At 40.6% G+C, this 20498-nt stretch overlaps 2 protein-coding genes across 4 annotated transcripts in view; one reads left to right on the plus strand and one right to left on the minus strand.

Moving 5' to 3' along the window:
• Nucleotides 1-2026, plus strand: part of Atp10d (ATPase phospholipid transporting 10D (putative)) — a 63700-nt gene extending 61674 nt beyond the window's left edge. The window contains exon 22 of the mRNA XM_059275963.1: nucleotides 148-2026. Coding sequence (XP_059131946.1) covers nucleotides 148-475 — 328 coding nt within the window. The 3' untranslated portion in view covers nucleotides 476-2026. The remainder of the gene's footprint in view (nucleotides 1-147) is intronic.
• Nucleotides 2027-4456: 2430 nt separating this feature from the next.
• Nucleotides 4457-20498, minus strand: part of Corin (corin, serine peptidase) — a 202088-nt gene continuing 186046 nt past the window's right edge. For all 3 annotated transcript variants that reach the window (XM_059275966.1, XM_059275965.1, XM_059275964.1), the window contains 5 exons: nucleotides 20298-20347; nucleotides 19975-20149; nucleotides 8203-8474; nucleotides 5936-6069; nucleotides 4457-4786 (listed from right to left, as the gene is read on the minus strand). In XM_059275966.1, coding sequence (XP_059131949.1) covers nucleotides 4592-4786; nucleotides 5936-6069; nucleotides 8203-8474; nucleotides 19975-20149; nucleotides 20298-20347 — 826 coding nt within the window. In that variant the 3' untranslated portion in view covers nucleotides 4457-4591. The remainder of the gene's footprint in view (nucleotides 4787-5935; nucleotides 6070-8202; nucleotides 8475-19974; nucleotides 20150-20297; nucleotides 20348-20498) is intronic.

Here is a 20498-nt window from a genome sequence, read left to right on the forward strand (position 1 = left end):
TTTATAGCTTACTTCCCTTCCTCTATCTCAGAAGCCAAGTGCCTCCCAGACTCTTTTACTTTTTTTTTTTAAGCTGGTTAATATTTCCAATGATTCCCATGATGCATTGGAAGTGAACTTAACTCTGTGGTGGTCTTTGTAACCTAGGTTTCTATATCGAGTTCTTCAGGGATCTGTGTTTCCATCTCCAATTCTGAGAGCCAAGTGCTTTGACAGACTAGCTCCAGAGGAGAGAGCAGAAGCTCTCAAGAAGTGGAGAGGGACTGTAAAGATCAATCAAGTGGCATCTCCGTATGCCCGCCAATCAGCTGCTCAGTCAGGAGGAACCATGACTGGCCCCTCTGCTGCCCTTGCAATGAAGTCAACAACAGCGTGTGCGGTTGAGCAAGAAAACTTACCTACATGTGAGACTGTGCTAGACCTCGGCTGCTCTGAACTGGGAGCCTTGAAGATGCCTGAACCTTTAGCATGTTAAAAGCACAGGATACCCTGCTTAGCCTTGCAGGAAATCTTTCCAATTTGGAAAGAGTCAGAAGAGGTGTCTCTCAAAAGAGAGGATCACTTGCGTTTCTGTACAAGGGATATCAGCATTTTGCTAGGCATGGAAAAACCAACACCATGTCTGCAATTGTATACCTGTGTGTACATTTGTGAACAAGGGATAGTGTTGGACCTCAGCAGAGTTCAGGGAAGTGGAATATTTAATTCAGGATCATATGTTGTTTTATGAGACTTTTTAGATTTTGTAAAGGAATTTTAATTGTCTTATAAATGCAAACATTATCAAAGGATAATTATCATTTGAAATATACTTATTTTATAGGTAAGTCTCATGCATTTGGAAAATGCTTTAAGTGAGATACAACCTGAATTTTCTTTAAGAGAAAAAAAAGTACTTTAAAACTGGTTCATTATAGCCAGACAATGGCTCATACCTTTAATCTCAGCACTTGGGAGGGAGAGGCAGGTAGAACTCTGAGTTCAAGGCCAACCTGGTCTACAAATCGAACAGCCAAGGCTGTTAAACAGAGAAACCCTGTCTCAAAAAACCAAAACCAAAACCAAACAAACAAACAAAAAACCTGCTTTGTTAGGAAAACTCATTAATTTAAAGACAAATCCCCAAGAACCTTTTGTTTCCCATGAGAAGAAGCCTTTGGTCCCCAACTGCAGGTGGTTAGCATCCCCCTGTTTCAGCACTGTGCTGAAGTAGAGCCTTTGCAGGAAAGGAAAAGAAGAGGGCTAGTGTGTACAACAGAACCAGGCTGCCTTCTGCTCTGTCTACTATGATGAGACAACACATGAGCTCCCCACATGCAGGTATTGTCAATCAGGACAGAGACAACTAGGTCATGAAACGCAATCAGCTGAGCCTAGAGACTGTAAGCAACCCCCCGAGTTCCAAAACTGATGATACCCGCACCACGATGAGACAATCATCTTCAAAAGAGTCCTCCAGAGCCCATTTGAGAGTTCATAGTCGTAACGGTGCTCAACTGCCTGTCTGCATTTGTAGCCTCTACAGAATGAGATCTGGGTTGAGGCTGATACAGGTTATGCTCAGTGGGACTCCCAAGCTCTTAGAAAAAAATTAACGTATTTAAGGGTAGAAATGTCTGTAGCAAGTTTCCTGCTGTGACACATCATGGACGCTGGCTTCATTTAGTGCCTAGGAGCTAGTTTACCCCAGGTGAGTCACTTGGCTACTGTGAGGTCATGTATTCTCGCTGAAGTCTTTCAAAACTTCTATATTCACCTGAAAGCTGTCACCTACCAGTCATGTGGAACTGCCTTCATGACTCTCTATGATAAAAGTCAGTGTCTACAGCAAAGTCTTATCAACTGTTATTCTCAGGGCCTAACCGTTGCCTGCTTGTACTGTCCTGGTCACTTTCTGTACCTTCCTGTTGTTGTTAAATGTCTTTTTATATAGACTCATTTTTGGAAGTATGACAATATCATGTGGCTAAAGGAAGTGGCCTTCTGCTTCCCTAAGATTTTTTTAAATAAATTATTTAATAAATAATATTCATTGAACGCTGTCATCACTCCCGTGCCTTCTCCCTGAATGTGGGTATAATTGGTGTCAGAGCTGAGGAGAACGCTAAGGCATGCCTTTGCCAGGATGCTGTTTGGACCTCTTTGTTTATGGGGGAAAAAAAATCACATCATTCATTCATTGTCCCTATAGCAACTGGAGTTCCTTCCTTTGAGATCGCCATTCCTGAAATAAACGTTAAAGACATGCTCCTATGCATATAAAAGGCTTTCATCTAAAGGTTAAAGGGATATACCAAAAAGGAGTGGAAGAAGGTTGTTTCCAAGATGTGAATTATCTGTCCATAAGAATATACGAAAGCATTGAACCCCCACAACTTTGTTCATAAATTAGGTGCAAACACAATGTGTTAGAAAAATCTGAAGCTACTCATATACTTGATGGAATCATTTGTGTATCTTGCTACAAAAGTATTGCTGTGTTTAATTACATGTTAATTAACTTTCTCTTTTTTTTTTAATTTGAAAAAAGCACCCGACCCTTAGGCTGAGGAGATTCAGATCTTTGTAAAGCTTTTAAAAGGTCGAATTTACAAGAGAATAACAATGTTATGCAAAATTAGCAAAGCTAGTGTGGTGTGTTGTATTTTCATATTTAGAATATTTCACCAAATTTTGAGAAATCCAAGAAAATGAATAACAAATGGTTTGGGGTATAATTTTATTATAAAAGTTTTCTAAAGAGTAGGATTATTTGCAAAAATGCATGCAGGCATTGGAGACTCGTGTTCTCTCAGCAGGGCTGATGTTTTGGAGTACTCCAGGAACAATTAATATGATTAGCAACTTATAAGACTAAAGATGAAGTTGTTACTAGTGTGAAAGATCAGGTTCCTGTGTGAGAGTGAGTTATATATATATATAAAACATGTAAATTTTGGCTGACAGGAAACTGGGTGCCTCTGTGCTATAAGAGAGGTAACCAACCACTGTCCTGGAAGGTGGTATCTATATTCCATCCATATTCCTCAAGAAGAAAATAATTATCATTGTATTTGTATTCAGAATTATTGAAAATAACCCCAACATGTCCATTTTACTGAATATAAGTTCATCAAGGCTAAAAAATTGCTTCATTAATTATGTGCCAACAATTGTAACAAAACAGACCAATGGTCTTAAACCTTCATGCCGTTGTGAACCCAGTACAGGTGCTCTTTGTAACAAGTTCCAGGACAAGAGGTGAATAACATGAAAAATAAGGGTTGAAACAACTTGTTGGATTTGAACTATATTGACACATAGAAAAAGCGTACAAAATACACATATAAAACTGCAGGTAGTCCCTGTTTGGAATGCTGAGGCAGGCTGGTTGCTGGTGAAGTTTAATAGTACATCCTGCTTGTTCAAAAAGGCATTTGGATGTTACATAGTTGATGTCTGGCTAATTAAATTAGGTATGTATTAAGGTTTGTGTTTGGAAGCTTTTTAGTGGAAAAAAAAATACTTATAACCACTAATTGCTTCGGAAATTGATTTGCGTAAAGTGGCCCAGTGCTTAAAAACATCTTTCAATTTTTGTTTTAATTATCAATGAGGCAAAATGGCAATACCAGATGTTAGACATCATTGAGGGAAATTGCAAAATGTTTTGCTCCATGCAACATTTTGCTCCACTTTGAAATAGATTTCTGTGACATTTCTGGTTTGGGTGAACACAGGAAGACTAATTTTCAGATTTAATTGGGGGTGGGATACCTTTGATTTTCTTCCCTTTTTTTAATTGCTTGTCTCCAAAGTGGAGAAGGTTCTCATTCATTTTCATATAGGCAAACAATGTATTTCGCCAAGAATGACCTAGTTGTTGAAATCTCCGTCATATAACTGACATAGACTAAAAATCCCCAGTAACGGGGAAAGTCCTGTGGAGATTTTCTATGGAATTACCATCTTAATTTGAATGCATAAAGGATAGAATTATACTTCTGAGTGTTATTTTTGATGGCTAGAGAATTTTACATTCTGTATGTCTTGCAACTTCAACTGTCTAGATCAATACAGTTGGTCTTTTCTCTGTCTTTCATAGTTTCCTCAAACTATTCAGAAGAGTCTGGTAAATAATATAAGCATGTACATTATCTTGGCTTTTTATGAATTGAAAGCTAGTCTCCAGGATCAGTTCTGAAATGTGCCCCCTATGCCGCAGTGTTTGAACCGAACCTGGAGGAGACCCATCAGTGTCCCCGTGTGTTTGGTGTGACAGTATGAAAAGGAACTTCCTATAACTTGTTACCATAGAGCTCCAAATGTTGTCTTTATGGGGTTGCTAATTCCACACTACATTCAAGGTTAGCCTAAGGAAAAAACAAAACCTACTTTGGTCTGTGCTTTTAAAAGAAGTCATGAACGTAATGAATGATAAAGTTGAAAAAAAAAATCAAAAGCTGAGTAAAATGGATCTGAGGCAAACAAGAGGTCTTGCAGTGCATGTTGGGCACCCTGCCCATGAAAAGCCCATCCGTACAGCACTTGGTGGGACACTCTTCGCAGTCAAGAGGGCCATTCTTGTGTGGGTTTCTGGCAAAGTCTCTGATCATCCTTCGAGTTCCTTTTGGAGAAAGGTCTGGATATATATCTGTCTTTCGATCCATTCAACAAAGTAAGACACATTGCTGTACACTCCAGGCCCCAGAACTTTGGAAAAGCAGACGGAGCCCCACGAAGTTAAGCCAAATAATGTCCATTGTCCTCCAGGTCTCTCACAAACCAGAGGCCCACCACTGTCTCCCTGCAAGAAATAGCAACTGCTGTTAATCGTGGGATTTCAGAGGTCTAATGGCAGGTCTATCATTCTAAGGGTACAATAAACCCAAACCAGCTTAACTGAGTTGGAAACTTTCAACAGTTTTCTAGCATAAGCCTGGGAAGGTGTCTGCTTTCCACTGTATAAACAGGACTTCCCAATAAACATGATGGATTCTGAGCTTTAAAGGGATAGATGTAGTTAGTAAAAAGATTTTTGTTCTCATCACAAGGTCTGAAAACTCTTAGTTGCTTCCTGTAAATAGCAAAATGTCATAAAAAAATTTGATGTATCAAAACGAATTATCTCAAACAACTTTATTCTTTAAATTGGATTGATCTTATAAAAGTAGAAATTATCCCAAGTGGCAAATCAAAACACTGCCCCCTACTAATCACTTGTACAAGATGTTCTACTGAACCATCACAAATGTCATTTAATTATGCAGGGCTAATGACAAGCATAGCTCTGTTTCATTCTGAAGTCTGAGGAGCACTCTGATCACTCTGAAGCAACAGAACAGCTGTGCAGAACACCTGGCACCTGCTCCTCCCCTGCCAGCTACTTTGTGTACCTACCCATTTGAACCCCAGAGACAGTTCAGCACAATAGCTGACGAATGTTAAAACAGAGAAACACTTCCTGACACTGCTAAGAGGCACACTTTGCAGATTGCTATGGCCGTACACCCTGTCTGAGGAGGGAGGCAGTGACATTTGACAAATGTCTGGTAATCAAATGAGGGCCACAAGATCTCAAGCAATGTCAGGGTGGTCACATTAGAGACAATTCCTTTCACACACTATGGGAACTGGGGGCAGGGTGGTGGTGGCCTTGTATATCCTAATGTCTTCATGGTTATACCTGGCAATGACACATTGCTGTACTCTCCAGGTGTTCCCCTGCTGCTTATGACAGTGGATTTAAACCTGTGGTTTCCATTTGCCCCTCATAATTAGTCTTGTCCTAGCCACCAAAGTGATCAAAGGAGATGGACTGATACAACTGTCCTCCTGGCAGTGAGCCATTTTCACAGATGTTCCTAAGGGGTCACACATGACTTGTGATGAGCTATGCAAGCTCACTGAGGTCATGGAAGACTCCGATGGCTTGCGCAGTCAGAAGGCAGCTTACCATGCATGAGTCCACAGTGCCTGACTCGTAGCCGGCACATATCATCCGACTGGTGATGGTCTTCATGTCAAAATAGGACTGGCAGCGCTCCAGGGGAATGATGCGGACCTCTCCCTCCTGCAGCTTAAAGGGCACTGCATTCAAAAAGAAGAAGAAACCAGAAATGCACAAGTGCATAAAAGTAACTCAAAGGTATGGCCAGCAAAATACAAAATGAACGATAGTACGGGAATATTTTCATATACCTAGAGAACCATATCTTTCCCTTAAGTATCATCTCAAAAACTTTCCGGGTGCACAACTTTAATCCCAGCACTTGGGAGGCAGAGGCAGGTGGATCTCTGTGAGTTTGAGGTCAGCCTGGGCTACAGAGTGAGTTTCAGGATAGCCAGGGCTACACAGAGAAAACTTGTCTCGGAAAAAAAAATTTTTTTTTCAAGGAGGAGACTTGAAACTGGAAACCCCAATTTTTTATTGAGAACACTTGATAGCAGTCATCTGGTAAAACTCCTTATTTTTCTGGTATAGCAGAAGTGTTGAAATGATTGTGTTTCCCCCCTGCCCCTTGTCATGTGCTATGGAAAAGCATCAGCTTTAATAATGAAAAGGGGGAAACAAGGCAGAGTTTTAGCTCAGCATATCTGTCTTGCTCTCTAGGATCAGAGAAAACCCGCTGACCCTCACAGGGAGAGGCTCTCCTCACATGTGTTCCTGTGGCCATTGTTCTGGTGTCGAATCTTTAACCCTAGAGGCTATGACAGAAAGATTTGAAAGGGATGATATCATTTCTTGCTTACAACAGATAAAATATATGATTCCTGTCTTGCTTAAAGGTTTTCAAGAATAATAGCTGCTGTCTTCAAGCAAAACCTCATAAATCTTATTTGGACATCCTAAACTTTATACAGATTATTCTTTGAAGCAGCCACGGGGAAGCAGTGCTAATAATACTCATCATTTGGGGAAAAATAAATGTGATGTATAAGTTTAACAAGTCGTCAGAATGATAATGATGATGATGAGACAGAGGCCAGCGTGCACCGCACATGAGGGTAAGCGAGGCTTATACCATCAGCATCTTCTGGACCACAATGCTTTTCCTCTGGGTTACAGTCCTGTGTTACAGGATTATCTCATTCCTTCCATGAAAGAGACTAGGTCTCTTAGAATGGCTAGGGTCAGTGGGCTCTTCTTCATCCTCTCCCCTAACTGCTGTTTAAGTTCTACGGTACCCTATTACTGTAAGTTTATATAAATATTTTGTGAGGAATACAGATAGAGACACTATGAAGTATATTCTGCTCATTTCACTACAATGCTACTACGGTTTTTAAAAAGCAACATGTACAGGAATGGTGGCATTATAAGGCGATACTGCCTTCAAAATTCTTACAGGAAGATCTTCTTGAAAGAGCCACTGACGTCTATAAGCATTTCCTTCCCATTATTATTATTATTATTTTTTAGCCTTACAGAAAAGAAACAGCTCAAAAAATACCTGACTAAATTTCAAGAAGAAAACAAGTTCCTTTAAATTGGTGTTTCTATGGTTCATAGCAAGATGCTAGGAGGCCAATATCCACCACCAGTCTGAGAAGCATGACCTGCTCCTGCAGCTGATGCAACTATTTTGTTGACTCTGTTCTTATTCTAAACTAAATAGGTCAAACTACATGCAAATGTCCTCTAGGGAGGGTGAGAGTAAGTGGTTAACAAAACTCATTTCTATGTGTTTTGTGTCCAAAGCATTTTTTATAAAGCCAAATTTAAGCAATTTAAATAGTAAGATATGTATCACATTTCTTTATAGAAGGATGTACTGTATACATAGATAAGAATAAATCAATTATGGAATTGAAAATGTGATCGTGTAGCTTGACTGCAGAAAGGGAATTACCTAATTATTCCACACAGTCTCTGAGAAATTGTGCCAAGAGATAGCCCAAACCATTGCTCTGTCTAGCAGGGATGTCTGGCAGGCCTCATCTTCTAGGGAAGATCCAAAACATTGGTGGTAGCTCCCTGGAGAATGAGTCAGAGCTGTGGGGAAGGGAGCTTAGATTTGCATCTCTGGTGGGCAGGTTTATGTGTCATGATGGATTGCTCATTTTTACAATTGGCTTAGAGGGGAGAACATGACACAGCCAAAGTAGTTACCCTGTGTGGCTGTGATTTACCAGGGAAATGGGAGCCAAAGCCTAGAAGGAAGCCTGGCACTTTCCCGTCAGGAGCTGAAAAGCCAAACATTGCTGATGACCCTGGCTTACTTTTGTTGCCCATGTGGCCCCAGCCTGTGATGTAGCAGTACGTATCCGGTTCTAGAAACTCCTCTGGGCTGGGTAAGCAGACAGGTCTGACGTAGCTTGTCTCATTGATGTCATCGCTCAGCTCCACTACGCTGATGTCATAGTCCACCACTGCCCGACTATAACGGGGATGTAGCAGGATGCTCTTCACAAAGCGGGTCTGCATGAATACTGACGGATGGTCCAGGTTGTTTATGCCAAATACCACTTTCCAAATATCAGCGTCCTCTCTCCTAAAACAATTCAAGAACACCTTCAATCCTATCTGCTTTGATTACACGTTTTTAAAAATAAGTTTTGTATATAAACAATAGCTATTCCCAAGCCTATCTCCTAATACATTTACATAAGAAATGGTCACACAAGGGCCCAAGGAATGAATAACTGAGTGTGATTATATGAGGAAGCAAAGCTCAGACTTCTTTTGTTATTTCTTTAACTATTTAATTATTTTTATAAATATGGAATGCTTCACAAATTTGCATGTCATCTTCGTGTGGGACTACACTAATCTCCCATGTATCATTGCAATTTGGGTAGCAAGCACTCAGCCTTCTTGAATAGGGAATTCTTGAAAATAGAATTTGTTTGGTCTTAGGACAAGTTACCTGTTTCATGGCATAAGGATGATAATTTCAAGTTAAAAGAAAGAGAGGGGAGCAAGGGAGGAAGATGGAAAAAAAAAAGAGAACGAGGGGGAAAGCCAAGACCAAGAGGTCCTTCCAAGGAAGCACACACACCTCAAGAAGAGTCAAGTTTCCACGCACCTATTTGCAAATTTCCAAGGCAGGGTTTTAAATGGCCACTTACAAACCTCAATGGTCAGTCTCAGGTTCCATTTTAGGGGAGTATTTGTCATCAACATTTTAGATAATCTTACCTTAAAATCCACTTTCTCCCCCAAGTTTACAGGTCTTATCACTGTTTGGAATTTCCCTCAGCCTCACGTGTTGCTCCCTGGCCCCCTGCCTATCTCTTCTTCTGGGTCCTTCTCCCACACTCTTGGTGTCAATATTGACGTGCTCCAGGACCCTTCCTCCAAATTCCCTATGCACTCCACACTCCCTTAACGATTTCCTGTAACCCCATGGTTTTAAATACACTTTAAATTACTCCTGTGACTCTTAAATATATATCACGAGCTACATTCTCTGACCTGAGTAACAAACTTGATCCAATTGTTTATTAAACACACTTACTTGGATGTTTGATAATAGCCAGAATTGTCAAGGGCTGTCCACATGGTTGGTGATGTTTAAACATTCAGAATTTATTTTCAGTAATCAAATGCTTCCAATCACTGGTGACTCACTGAATCTTTTCTCTTAAACCCAATACTGCAGGTATCAGAAAGTCCTTCTCACTCCTACTTTCAATGTATATCTTGCACCTGGCTATTCTACCTTCTCTATTGTCTGCTTATGACCCTGTTCTAATTTCCTTCTCATGGTTCTCATGGGTAACAATGACATGTCATGTTAATAGATACATTTATCTACTCTCTACCCTACAGAATTTTATATCAGTGAAAACAAGAGCTATATGAGTTACTTTCACATGGCTGTGACCATACCACAAACACAGCTTAAAGGAAGAAAGATTTACCTTGATTCATAGCTTCAGGGGATTTCAGTCCACGGTGGTACAGAAGGCATGGTAACAAAAGTGTGTGTGGGAAGGCTCCTCACATTGTGGCAGCTCAGAAAGCAGAGAGCAAGAATACAACCAGAGGCCAGGTTATGACCTTCAAAGGCTCATCCAATTCTAGACCCTAACTTTTGATGAATCCACAGCCTTCCAATATAGTACCACCAGCTGGAGTACGAATGTTTGAAGTATGACCCTAGGCGGTATCTTAGTTATCTTGGTTCCTGTTCTAGAGACTATGACCAAAATCAACTTGGGGAGCAAAGAGTTCACTTGGCTTAAATTCTGGGTCACACAGTCCATTGAGGGAAGGAAGCTAACACAGGAACTCAAGGTAGGAACCTGGAGGCAGGAACTGAAACAGAGGTTACAAAGGAACACTGCTTCCTGGCTTGTTCTCCATGACTTGCTCAGCTCATTTTCTTATACAACTCAGGACCACCTGTCCAGGGGTAGCTCTACCTCAGTGGGCTGGGCCTTTCTACATCAATCATTAATTGAGAAAATGCTCTACAGGCAATCTGATAGAGGAATTTTCTCAACCAAGGTCCCCTTTTTAAAATAATTCTAGCTTGTATCAAGTTGGCAAAAAATAAATAAATAACCAGAAGAGGAGGCATATTTTAGATTCCAACTGTAACAGGGACTTTATTGGTCTTACTCATTGCTTTATCCATATGGCCTTCTAGGACTAGGCAAATAGTGGGTTTGAAAAGGCACTTGATAACAAGTACTTAATCTAAATTATTTTAAAGCATTATTAGTAGACTCCCAACATGTAAACAAAGTCTATTACTGATCACTTTATGCTCTATTATTTTTATAGACTCTTGATGTCCAGAGTAGGCTATGGTCAAAGTTGTAGATATTTGTTGGATAGTAGTATTAAGGAGTTATCATTTATACAGACACTCCCTTATACTGTGATATAAATAACTAGCTACTCTGCCACTCTTCCTCACTTACAAACTTCTGGTCAAATCAGTTCTAGTAGATTGATTTCATCATTTAGACCAGCCATGTGTTATGCCGGGGTAAACCTGGAGTCATTTGGATAGATATTGAAGTTCCAGTTCTTTAGAGATCTCCACCATATCACTTGATAGGAAAACAAAGCTGAACAACAGCCTGGGGTGGGCTGTCCTGGCTTTGGCAAACAGTCAATCTTGACAACCAAGCTTATCTCAATACCATTAGATCCTTGACCCAAACGCCACTAACAGCTCCAGAGAGTCACACAGTCTGTACTTTGATAATTGGTTTTAAAGAAAATGCTATCAAACCTATAAAAATGATGTTATGAGTTCAATAAATACAGATCAATTGCAATTTTTCTAGGCCAAGCATTATGCTAGACAAGCATACAGCAAGCAAGAAAGGCATGCCCTCTGCCCATACAAATAATAGGATTGAGTGAAGATGGTTAATTCATGAAATGACTGTAATATGTTGAGGGAAGTGTTATGTCCTGGGCATGACAAGATAATGTTACAAAATTCTGTTTCATTACATAATGCTGTCATTTAAAGGGCATGTTTTCCCTCCTTTCTTTTTCCCTCCCTTTCTCCAGCCTTTTATTACTTTTTTTCCTAGTCTACAGGAGTAAGTCTTCATGACCATTGAGGAAGTGCCACATTTACATGGACTTTTATAGTTTAATACATCTGGAATCAACAATATTTTTTCAGATTGATTTATTAATTGCCCATTAGAAGCTTCTTACCCTGGAACCACAATAACTCAGTTCTAGTTGTTACAACAGTTCACTCTCTACTTAAAAGTTATAAGCAATATTTAAAATAATTGAACATTCTTAATTATTTGTAATAAAATGAAATAACATCAAAATTCAGTACTTAATTATGTTGCAGTTAATTCAAACCCAACAGTAAAATGCAGGGGTCAATAAAACAAAAAAAACTGTTATTAACTTACATTTGGTAGTCTTGCTATACAGCCTAGCATTCTTACAGCATTAATATCCACCAAGAGCAAAAAAAAAAGGAAAATATAGACAGAATTATCCCTTTCTGCTTTGTTATGCATATGATATGAAATATTAAGTGCTTCTTAATGTTTTCCCCTCCACAGCTATGGAAAAAGAGAACTAAGAGAGCAGAAAAAGGTTTCTGGAGTCAAGGAGAAGTGTGTGGATGGCAGGCTGATTTCATTATGTAGACCAGTCATTTTTCACGCCATGTTAAACATGACATAAAACACACTGAGCCTGTGCTAGAAAAAGGGGTCAGGAATGAAGGCAGAGAAGGCCCTGTCTCTAGGAAGAAGAAGACAGGAGGAAGAGTTTTAAGCTACATGGATGCCCAGTGACAAGCAGGACATGGTTATGAAGTTAAAGGAGGAAATCAGGCTACAAAGAGTCAAGGGCATGATCTTAAAATCCACAGCATAAAGAAGAGTACTTCCTACCTGGAGGCCAAACCTCAAAAGAGCATAGAAGAGAACTGCACCATCTTCAGTGATATTTGTGCCGAAGTTCTCAGGATCCAGGAGCTGAGAGGATTGCTCTGATGGTAAAGTGTTTGCATTGTAAGCACAAGGATCTGAATTAGACCTTCCAGAACTCACATTAGGAAAAAAAAAGTGGTTATGTGTGTTTGTGAACTCAGCTGGGAAGGGTAAGGCAGACGGATCTCTGAGGCTTTCTGGTGAACTAGCCTACTCTACTTGGCAAGTTCCAGACCACTGAGAGACCATTTCAAGCAAAAGTGAAAGGAGATACATATGGGAATACTTAATGGGAAGACACATAAGTCACAGAGATAGTGACAGAAACCGATGGGGTCAGAGTGCTGCTCCTTTGAACACCTGAACCACACAATATCTATTGAACTTTGGAGCAATGAGTAGCATCCATGGGTATTAACCAAGGAACGAGGGAAGAAAGGCTTTATCACGTAGATGGAAACCCATTTGTGAGTAAATCAATAGCAGATGATAGGGACAGATACTGTCTTGTTGATCATATCTTCCAGGTGTGATGGGAGTCGGTCACCAGTGATAAAATTAGAAAAAGTGGAGAGCTCTGTAAAGCAAGGGCCCAGAAAAACTAATAGGAGGACTTAAGGAAACGTGTGTGTGTGTGTGTGTGTGTGTGTGTGTGTGTGTGTGTGTGTGTGTGTATGTTTGTCTGTCTGTGTGTCTGTGTGTCTGTGTGTGTGTGTGGCCTTTAGCAATTAGATTGGAGAGGGTTTTGAGAAGGGACGGAAGGAAAAAAAGAATAAACAGAGAATGGAGGGAAGGAAGAAAGGAAAAAAGAGGGTAGGGAAGAATGGAAGGAGGGAGGGAGGAAGGAAGAAGCCAGGCAGGCATTATAATGCAGGCCACAAAATTCCAAAGCTGGTCCAGCTCAGTAGAATCACTGTCTGTATTCTACTATCACAAGTGATCACAGTAAATGGGGGGAAAGGAAGAATCATCTAAACAGTTAAAGTTTAACTACATATGGATCCGAGCACTGTGAAATTGGAGTCTATCACAGAGTGGCATGAAACTACAGCAATTATCAAAAGTCTTAGCCATAAAATGAGTAGGAGTTTGTTTCAAAAGAAAAATGAAGAAAATGGAAACGGCTCCTCCGTGCAAAGTGCTGTCTGTTACAGCTCATTTCATCTTAATAGATAACTAGAGCCAAGCAGAACTTTCTATCCACAACTCTCCCTGCTCCCACCTCTCCATTCTAGAATGATATGCAGACAGTATCCATAAAATTCATCTTCTATGTGACTGAATATGTGTGTGCTGAGTGCACTGAAATACTGAACCGATACTGAACTGATGTATAGTATTGAGGAAGAGTTGACGAGAGACTGACCCTCTAGCTGATCATTGAAAGACAAGAGGAATCAATAGCCATGTAAAGTAGGGTCTTTATTATACATCTCACTGGACATCTTTTCTAAGCAGTAAAGTGTATGTGTGTGTGTGTGTGTGTGTGTGTGTGTGTGTGTGCATGTGCGTGTGTATATGAAGTAGATGGTAATGGTAGTTGATTGGGAGGAAAGGTAGGGTGGGCAGAAAACACAAATTTGAAATCTATTAACAATATTTGACATTTAAGTATGATAATACTTAACATTCATATTTGCTCAAATATGGCATATAATTGGAACAGTAACTGAAGATAGATAAGAAAGCCAGGCAGTGACCCCTGGAACATTCGGTGGTCCCAAAATAGGAGAAGCTGGAAAAAGAAAAGAAAACAGTAGGTCATGAAAACAAGATGAAAGCCGAAAGATTTTCACTATTCTAGAATAAAAAGAGAGAAAGTTATTCCAAGAAGGATAGAGTGATGAGATGGTAAGGGAGACTCTGGTAAGCTGAAACTGAAAACGCAGTGTGGCGAGGTGGACAGCATTCCCACGCTCCAGTAACATCGTTTCTTAGAGGGTGACTGGAGAGGATAACCATAGTGGACATTTTAGGAGTCTTCCAGTGAACAGTGATTAAAAAAAAAAAATGGAGCCATCGTTGAAGCTGGCAGTAAAGAAAGGGGCTTTTAAGTCAGTGATGTTAAGGCACAAATGTGAAAGGAGCTATCCAGATCCCAAGGAGAAACTGAGGCAGAGTAGAACGATACTGTAAGGAGTAAAGTTTATGAAAAGCTCAGAAGGGACATGATTGTTCTCAATCAGAAGGGGCACATCACCCATTACAACTAAAGGCAAAATAGGAAATATGGCCAAAGATACAAGGAAATTTTTGGAACTAGGGATAAGACAAGATGAATGATCTGACAGAATAGTATCTATATTATTCATGAGATATGAGGTGGGATCAGTAGAGGATAATGGAGATTTGTTGAGACAAAAACTGTACTGTCTCTTGGGGTGAAAAAAGGCTTTACTATGAAAGTGTCCATTGCATTAGTTAGATGCTCAGTTGAAGCTCAGGGTCATGCATTTGACATGAGCCCCATTAACCATTGGGTGCATGAGATTCTCCAACAACTGTTAACCTTTCTGTCCCAGTGTGGTGGACTGGAACAGGAAGTGATGACATGGGAAGCAGGAAGTCTCTATCTCCTCTGGTTCTGAAGGCTTCCCAATGCACAGCCATTCTTTTTCTGATTCAACTTTGCCAAACTTAATTTGCCCAAAGCTTCCTTTTAATCAAAAGTAGAAGGGAGACAGGTAGTTTCAGAAGTTCCAGAAACTATGGTGATTGGTTGGTAATTCAGGCCAACTGCTATCTTTATTATAGACTTCTTTTGTTCTGGAGAGAAGAATGGAATATCTCTATAAAAGGCAGAACATGGAGCCAGGTTCCAGTCACCCAGCTGTCTTTAAAACTACATTTGCTTACACTTTAATAATGCTGAGAACAGTGCCACAGGAGAGGCATGAGTCCAAAGCTGAGGGTTTCTGTGTTCATGAACATTTTTACTGATGGGAATGTATCAAATCCTGCCAGAAGAGGAAATGGAAAAATAAACTGTGAATGACTGACCTAGTTCATAAGCACCAAAATGAAGGGGGTAATCCTAAGGACACAACACAGACTTCAGTAATTCCCTTTCTGGGTGAATTATAAAACTGTCAGGTCAGGAGAGTTGAGACATTAGGGCATGATTTGTTCTGTGACAAATAAGAGGAATTTTCCTGAGTTAGATGGAAAGAGTTTCAGAGATTATTAAAGATCCTGAAGATGTTGAAAGTCAGACATGGCATGAATCTTCTTCTTCTTCTTCTTCTTCTTCTTCTTCTTCTTCTTCTTCTTCTTCTTCTTCTTCTTCCTTCTTCTTCTTCTTCTTCTTCTTCTTCTTCTTCTTCTTCTTCTTCTTCTTCTTCTTCTTCTCTCTCTCTCTCTCTCTCTCTCTCTCTCTCTCTCTCTCTCTCTCTCTCCTCTCCCTCTCCCTCTCCCTCTCTCTCTCTGAATAGTGTTCTGTCTCTGTTCTTAAGAACATGAAGAAAAAAAACACAAAATGTGCTCTTCACCTTGGAGGCCTTCCTGCTATATCTGGCCAAAAGATCCAGGGATGAAAATGTTGAAGATCCTGTCAAAGAACAGATGTGATGCACCTATGGGACCATAAATGTTTAGGGGAGAGAAAGGATGCTAGGTAATGTGGGCAGAAATGCAGAAACACAGCCAAAATTCTGGACTGGCTGGGGTGACAGAAATCAAGACACAAGTGACATGACAGGATTAAAGGTTGTGGCCATGCAGCTTGGCCTGCAAGCTTCCTGGAAAGAATTAGAAGCTTTGATTATTACTCACTGTGGGCTGGCCCAGGAAGTTCATCCTTCAGTCTTTCAAGGGTGAAAGAAGGGAAGGAATTGCCTGTTAAGTTACCACTGAATGTCAAAGTTTTTTCCTCCTTACAGCCTTTGAAGTTGAATTAGTATTGGGGCATAAGGGGTTTGATCTGGTCAACTTAGTATCTCATGGTTTTGACTTTTGTTTGGTAATTTTAAATACCTCACCATGGATATGCAAAGCAAATTGTCTTTTCTCTCCCACCAGTATAATTAAAAGAAAAAGGATGAAAAGGCCCACAGCTGGAGCATGTTATGCCTTGCCAAAGTATGGGTTCAGGATATGAAGGAAATCCCAATAATTGCAGCAATTGATGGCCCCAGCAGAGAATATGCCTGACAATTAAAAGCTCTGAAAATCCTGTAGTGCCTCTGAAGACACCATAAAACAGAATTAGGTTAAGACTACACAGTCAAGCAAGAGCTAGTTTGAAGTTGGGCAATCTCTAGCCTCGTATTGATGAGCAGGGCCCTCTTGACAGTTGTTAGATTTTGTATTCCACAAAATTTCTTCAAGGTTTTGGGTATCATTTTCATGTCATGAATTATAAACACACACCTTGCAAGCTTCCCTCCTCACTGTCCAGATCTTCCAGTGCAAGAAGAAACTCTGGTACCACAGGTGGAAATGGCAAGAGCAGCCCATAAACTTGGATTAATAATAAGCACATTAGGAGTGCTGCTCCCTTGAAGAGCCATGGATTCATTTAGGTTATCACCACTGACAGATGTGCTTTGCCAGTGTAAGCTTCTGCTTACTGTGAGCTACAAAGAAGAACTGGAAAAGACATCTGGAAACATCTGGCCTCTTCTAGAGCAGTAATATCACAGTGTATTTGGACATACTCTGGAGACTCTTCCAATAATTCTCGGTCTCACGTATGAAAATCCTCAAGAGGAAGGTACTGGTTTGATATTTATATATTATTTTTCCTCAATAGAATGATCAAATTTTGTTACTTCCCCCCCCCCCCATTTTACCATCATTTGTCAAGTATTCGGAATACGTGTTTAAATGTCTGTCACCTTTGTTGGTCGGGGCTGTCCAAGAGACTCCCAAAACATCACAAGCTATTGCTATTGTCCTTGGTTTCTCCCCAGAGATGGAGGACATACTCAGAGGGCTTTGAGCCGGATCTGACTTGAAAGATTAGCTTTAGTAATATCAGAAAGTGACATGAAAACTTCTAAGGAGGGTAACAATCAACAGTCCTACCTACCTGTGAACCACGACAATGACCACCGTGGGACAATAACTCTAAGGGTACAGTAGTAGCACACATACCTTGGCAGTAACCAACAGCTCTTTAATTGGATTTAAGACCCATTCAACAAGAAGGAAATCATGCCTGAAACCTAGCCAACTACCTAAAACTAGTATAGTCATGAATCTGGGAGGAAAACTTACAACCACCACTTTTCTAAACCAGCACAAACCCTAACTACATTCTAAATATTTGTTCTTACACAGACAGATAAGTATATTTCTCACACCTCGTTAAGGAAACCTACAGAAAACTACAACCAACCACAAGCAGAGTTGAGGAACCCAGTCTCAACCGATACATCTACAACATAACTCATTCACCGAAGGCTCGGGGATCATTGCAGCACAGGGGGCAGAAAGATTGTAAGAGTCAGAAGATCAGGGAGTTTGCTATGAGATTGTGTCTCTTAGAAATGTCAGAGAAGTTACACCCATGAAGCCTCACTAATATGGCTGACTAAACATGACCTGGACAGTGACAACACTAATAGACATGTTAACATGGATGGGGGTAGAAGAAGTTCAGGAGACCTCAACCCTAGTGTCTTAGTTAGGGTTTCCATTGCTGTGAAGAGATACCATGGCCATGACAATTCTTATGAAGGAAAACATTTAACTGGGGGCAACTTACAGTTTTAGAGGTTTAGTCCATTATTATCATCATGGCAGGATATGGCTATTTGCAGGCAGACATGATGCTGGAGAAGAAGCTGAGAATTCTACATCTTGATCCTCAGGCAGTAGAAGGAGTCTGTCCCACTGGGCATGGCTTGAGCATATATGAGACCTCAAAGCCCGACTCCACAGTGAAACACTTCCTCCAACAAGACCACACTTCCTAACAGTGCCACCTCCTATGGCCAGGCATTCAAATGCATGAGTCTATGGGGGTCATACCTATTCAAACCATCATACCTAGACAGGGAATTATAGTCAACTAAGGAATGAGGATGGGAGAAATAGTCTTCCCCAGGAAAGAGCTCACCAATTAATTATCCAATACTAAATTGTCAACCCTGAAAACATATAAATACAAGTAACATTGAACTCTGAGAAAGTTTTATTTATGTATTTACAAATATGTATGTGTGTGTGCATGCATGCATGTGTGTGTGTGTGTGTGTGTGTGTGTGTGTGTGTGTGTGTGTACACATGTGTATAACAACAACTAAAAGAAAAGAAGCCATGAATTTGAAAGAGAGCAAGGTGACTCTAGAGGGAGGAAGGGAGGGGGTGATATAACTATATTATAATCTCAAAAGATTCTTAAGGCTGGGTGGTGGTGGTGGTGGCGGTGGTGCACGCCTTTAATCCCAGGAGGCAGAGCCAGGCAGATCTCTGTGAGTTTGAGGCCAGCCTAGTTACAGAGTGAGATCCAGGACAGACACCAAAAACTACACAGAGAAACCCTGTCTCAAAAAAAAAAAAACAAAGCTAAACTAAACTAAACTTAAAAAAAAAGAAGATTTTTTTAAAATGTCTTCCTATTAAGCCCCTCAAGAAGCACATATCTATGCCTGTAATCCTCTGATGGAGCTGAGTGTGTTCACACCCTCCTCTAGAAGCAAGAGCACCCCTAGGAGACTAGCTTTGCATAAGAAGGAGTTTTCCCCTAGCATTCTTATAACACCAAATTGAAGGTATCTCCAAAAGTAGTCTTCAACTGAAGACTAGTAGAAAAATTTCATGCTAAGTCCATCCAGAGTAGTACTTAGCTTCCCAAAGAATGCAACAATGCTACAAGAACTGACCTAGAGGGATGGATGCCCATGGTATATTGCCAAAAGAGAAAAGCATTAACAACATACAAAGTGTCATTTCAGATTGTGGAAATCAACAATGACATCATGTATTTAGAGCTATGGAAAGAGAGATGTCCATCAGGCTGTAACAGGGGCTCCCTTCAGGATGATGAGGAAGTAAGAGAAAAGAAGTATGGGGGGGACGCTGAGTAATGCTAGGAAATGCAAGTATCCTCAGACCACAGTGACAGGGAGAAACACACAATGGATGTTTACAGCAATATTTTTTTAAAGATACATGCACTTTTATCAGTCTTACTAGTTGCTGCCAGGCTTGGTTCCTACGACTTTAAATAGACTACCTCACTTCCAGCCCACACAAAGCTTGTGGGGAAGATATTGTAGGGACGAAGTCTTGGTTCTGCATCTTTGAGAAACCTAACACAAATATTGTACCTTTAATTCTACTTCCCAAACTACCTACTGGTTGTGCATCTAAACCTCATGTAGTTTCCAGACAAACTACACGTGTATTCCTATGTGTATGATACAACTGGGCTTGGAAATCAGTCTTCTGAATGTCTTCATTATTCTCTTCCCTCCCTAGCATATACATTCCAAGCACCATATAGCCACTGGCCACTAGTGAGCAGAAGATGAAGAGGGCAGAAAGACCTGAGAAGGAGAGTGGCTATGTTATTTGCACTAAAAGGATTTCAAAGAGTTACATACACCACTGAGAAATTCCAAGCAACAGATGATTATGATCCAGGGCAAAGTGAAATGAAAGGGTGCAGCTTACCCCTCAAAGCAGTGGGCAACTGTCAGAACCCACTTCTTGGCAATGAGGACACAGCCACAGATGTGTCCACTGGGTTCACTCTGCAGAGAGCATTGCCAGGGCCACCTCCCAGGACGACTAGTCCGACCCCCAAGGATCCTCTTGTTCATCCGAGCAGCAGGGCGGCGACCACAGTCTAACAGGGAGCAGAAACCACAGTCCGTGATTCACCACCAAACCCAAGTGGATTCTGAGCTCTGGTTGTCATGCATAAATGGTCCTGCTTCCCAGGAGCCAGCACAGTTAAATTAATGTCATGTCCCATGATATACCACCAGTCTCACCTTGCTTAGCACACAGAAGGGAAATCTTACTTCTGCTTGGACAGGACTGCCTAGGTTTGGAAACATAAAATGTTACAATGTTAAGTTGCATGGTTACTATTGACCTGAAACATGTTATCAACGTCAGGCAACACAGGGCCCACTATCAGGGGAGCTCATACTCTACAAGCACAGATGTCTTACTGTAAGACTTTTCAGGGC

This window comes from Peromyscus eremicus, chromosome 10, assembly GCF_949786415.1.
Source record: "Peromyscus eremicus chromosome 10, PerEre_H2_v1, whole genome shotgun sequence".
Lineage (NCBI taxonomy): Eukaryota > Metazoa > Chordata > Mammalia > Rodentia > Cricetidae > Peromyscus > Peromyscus eremicus.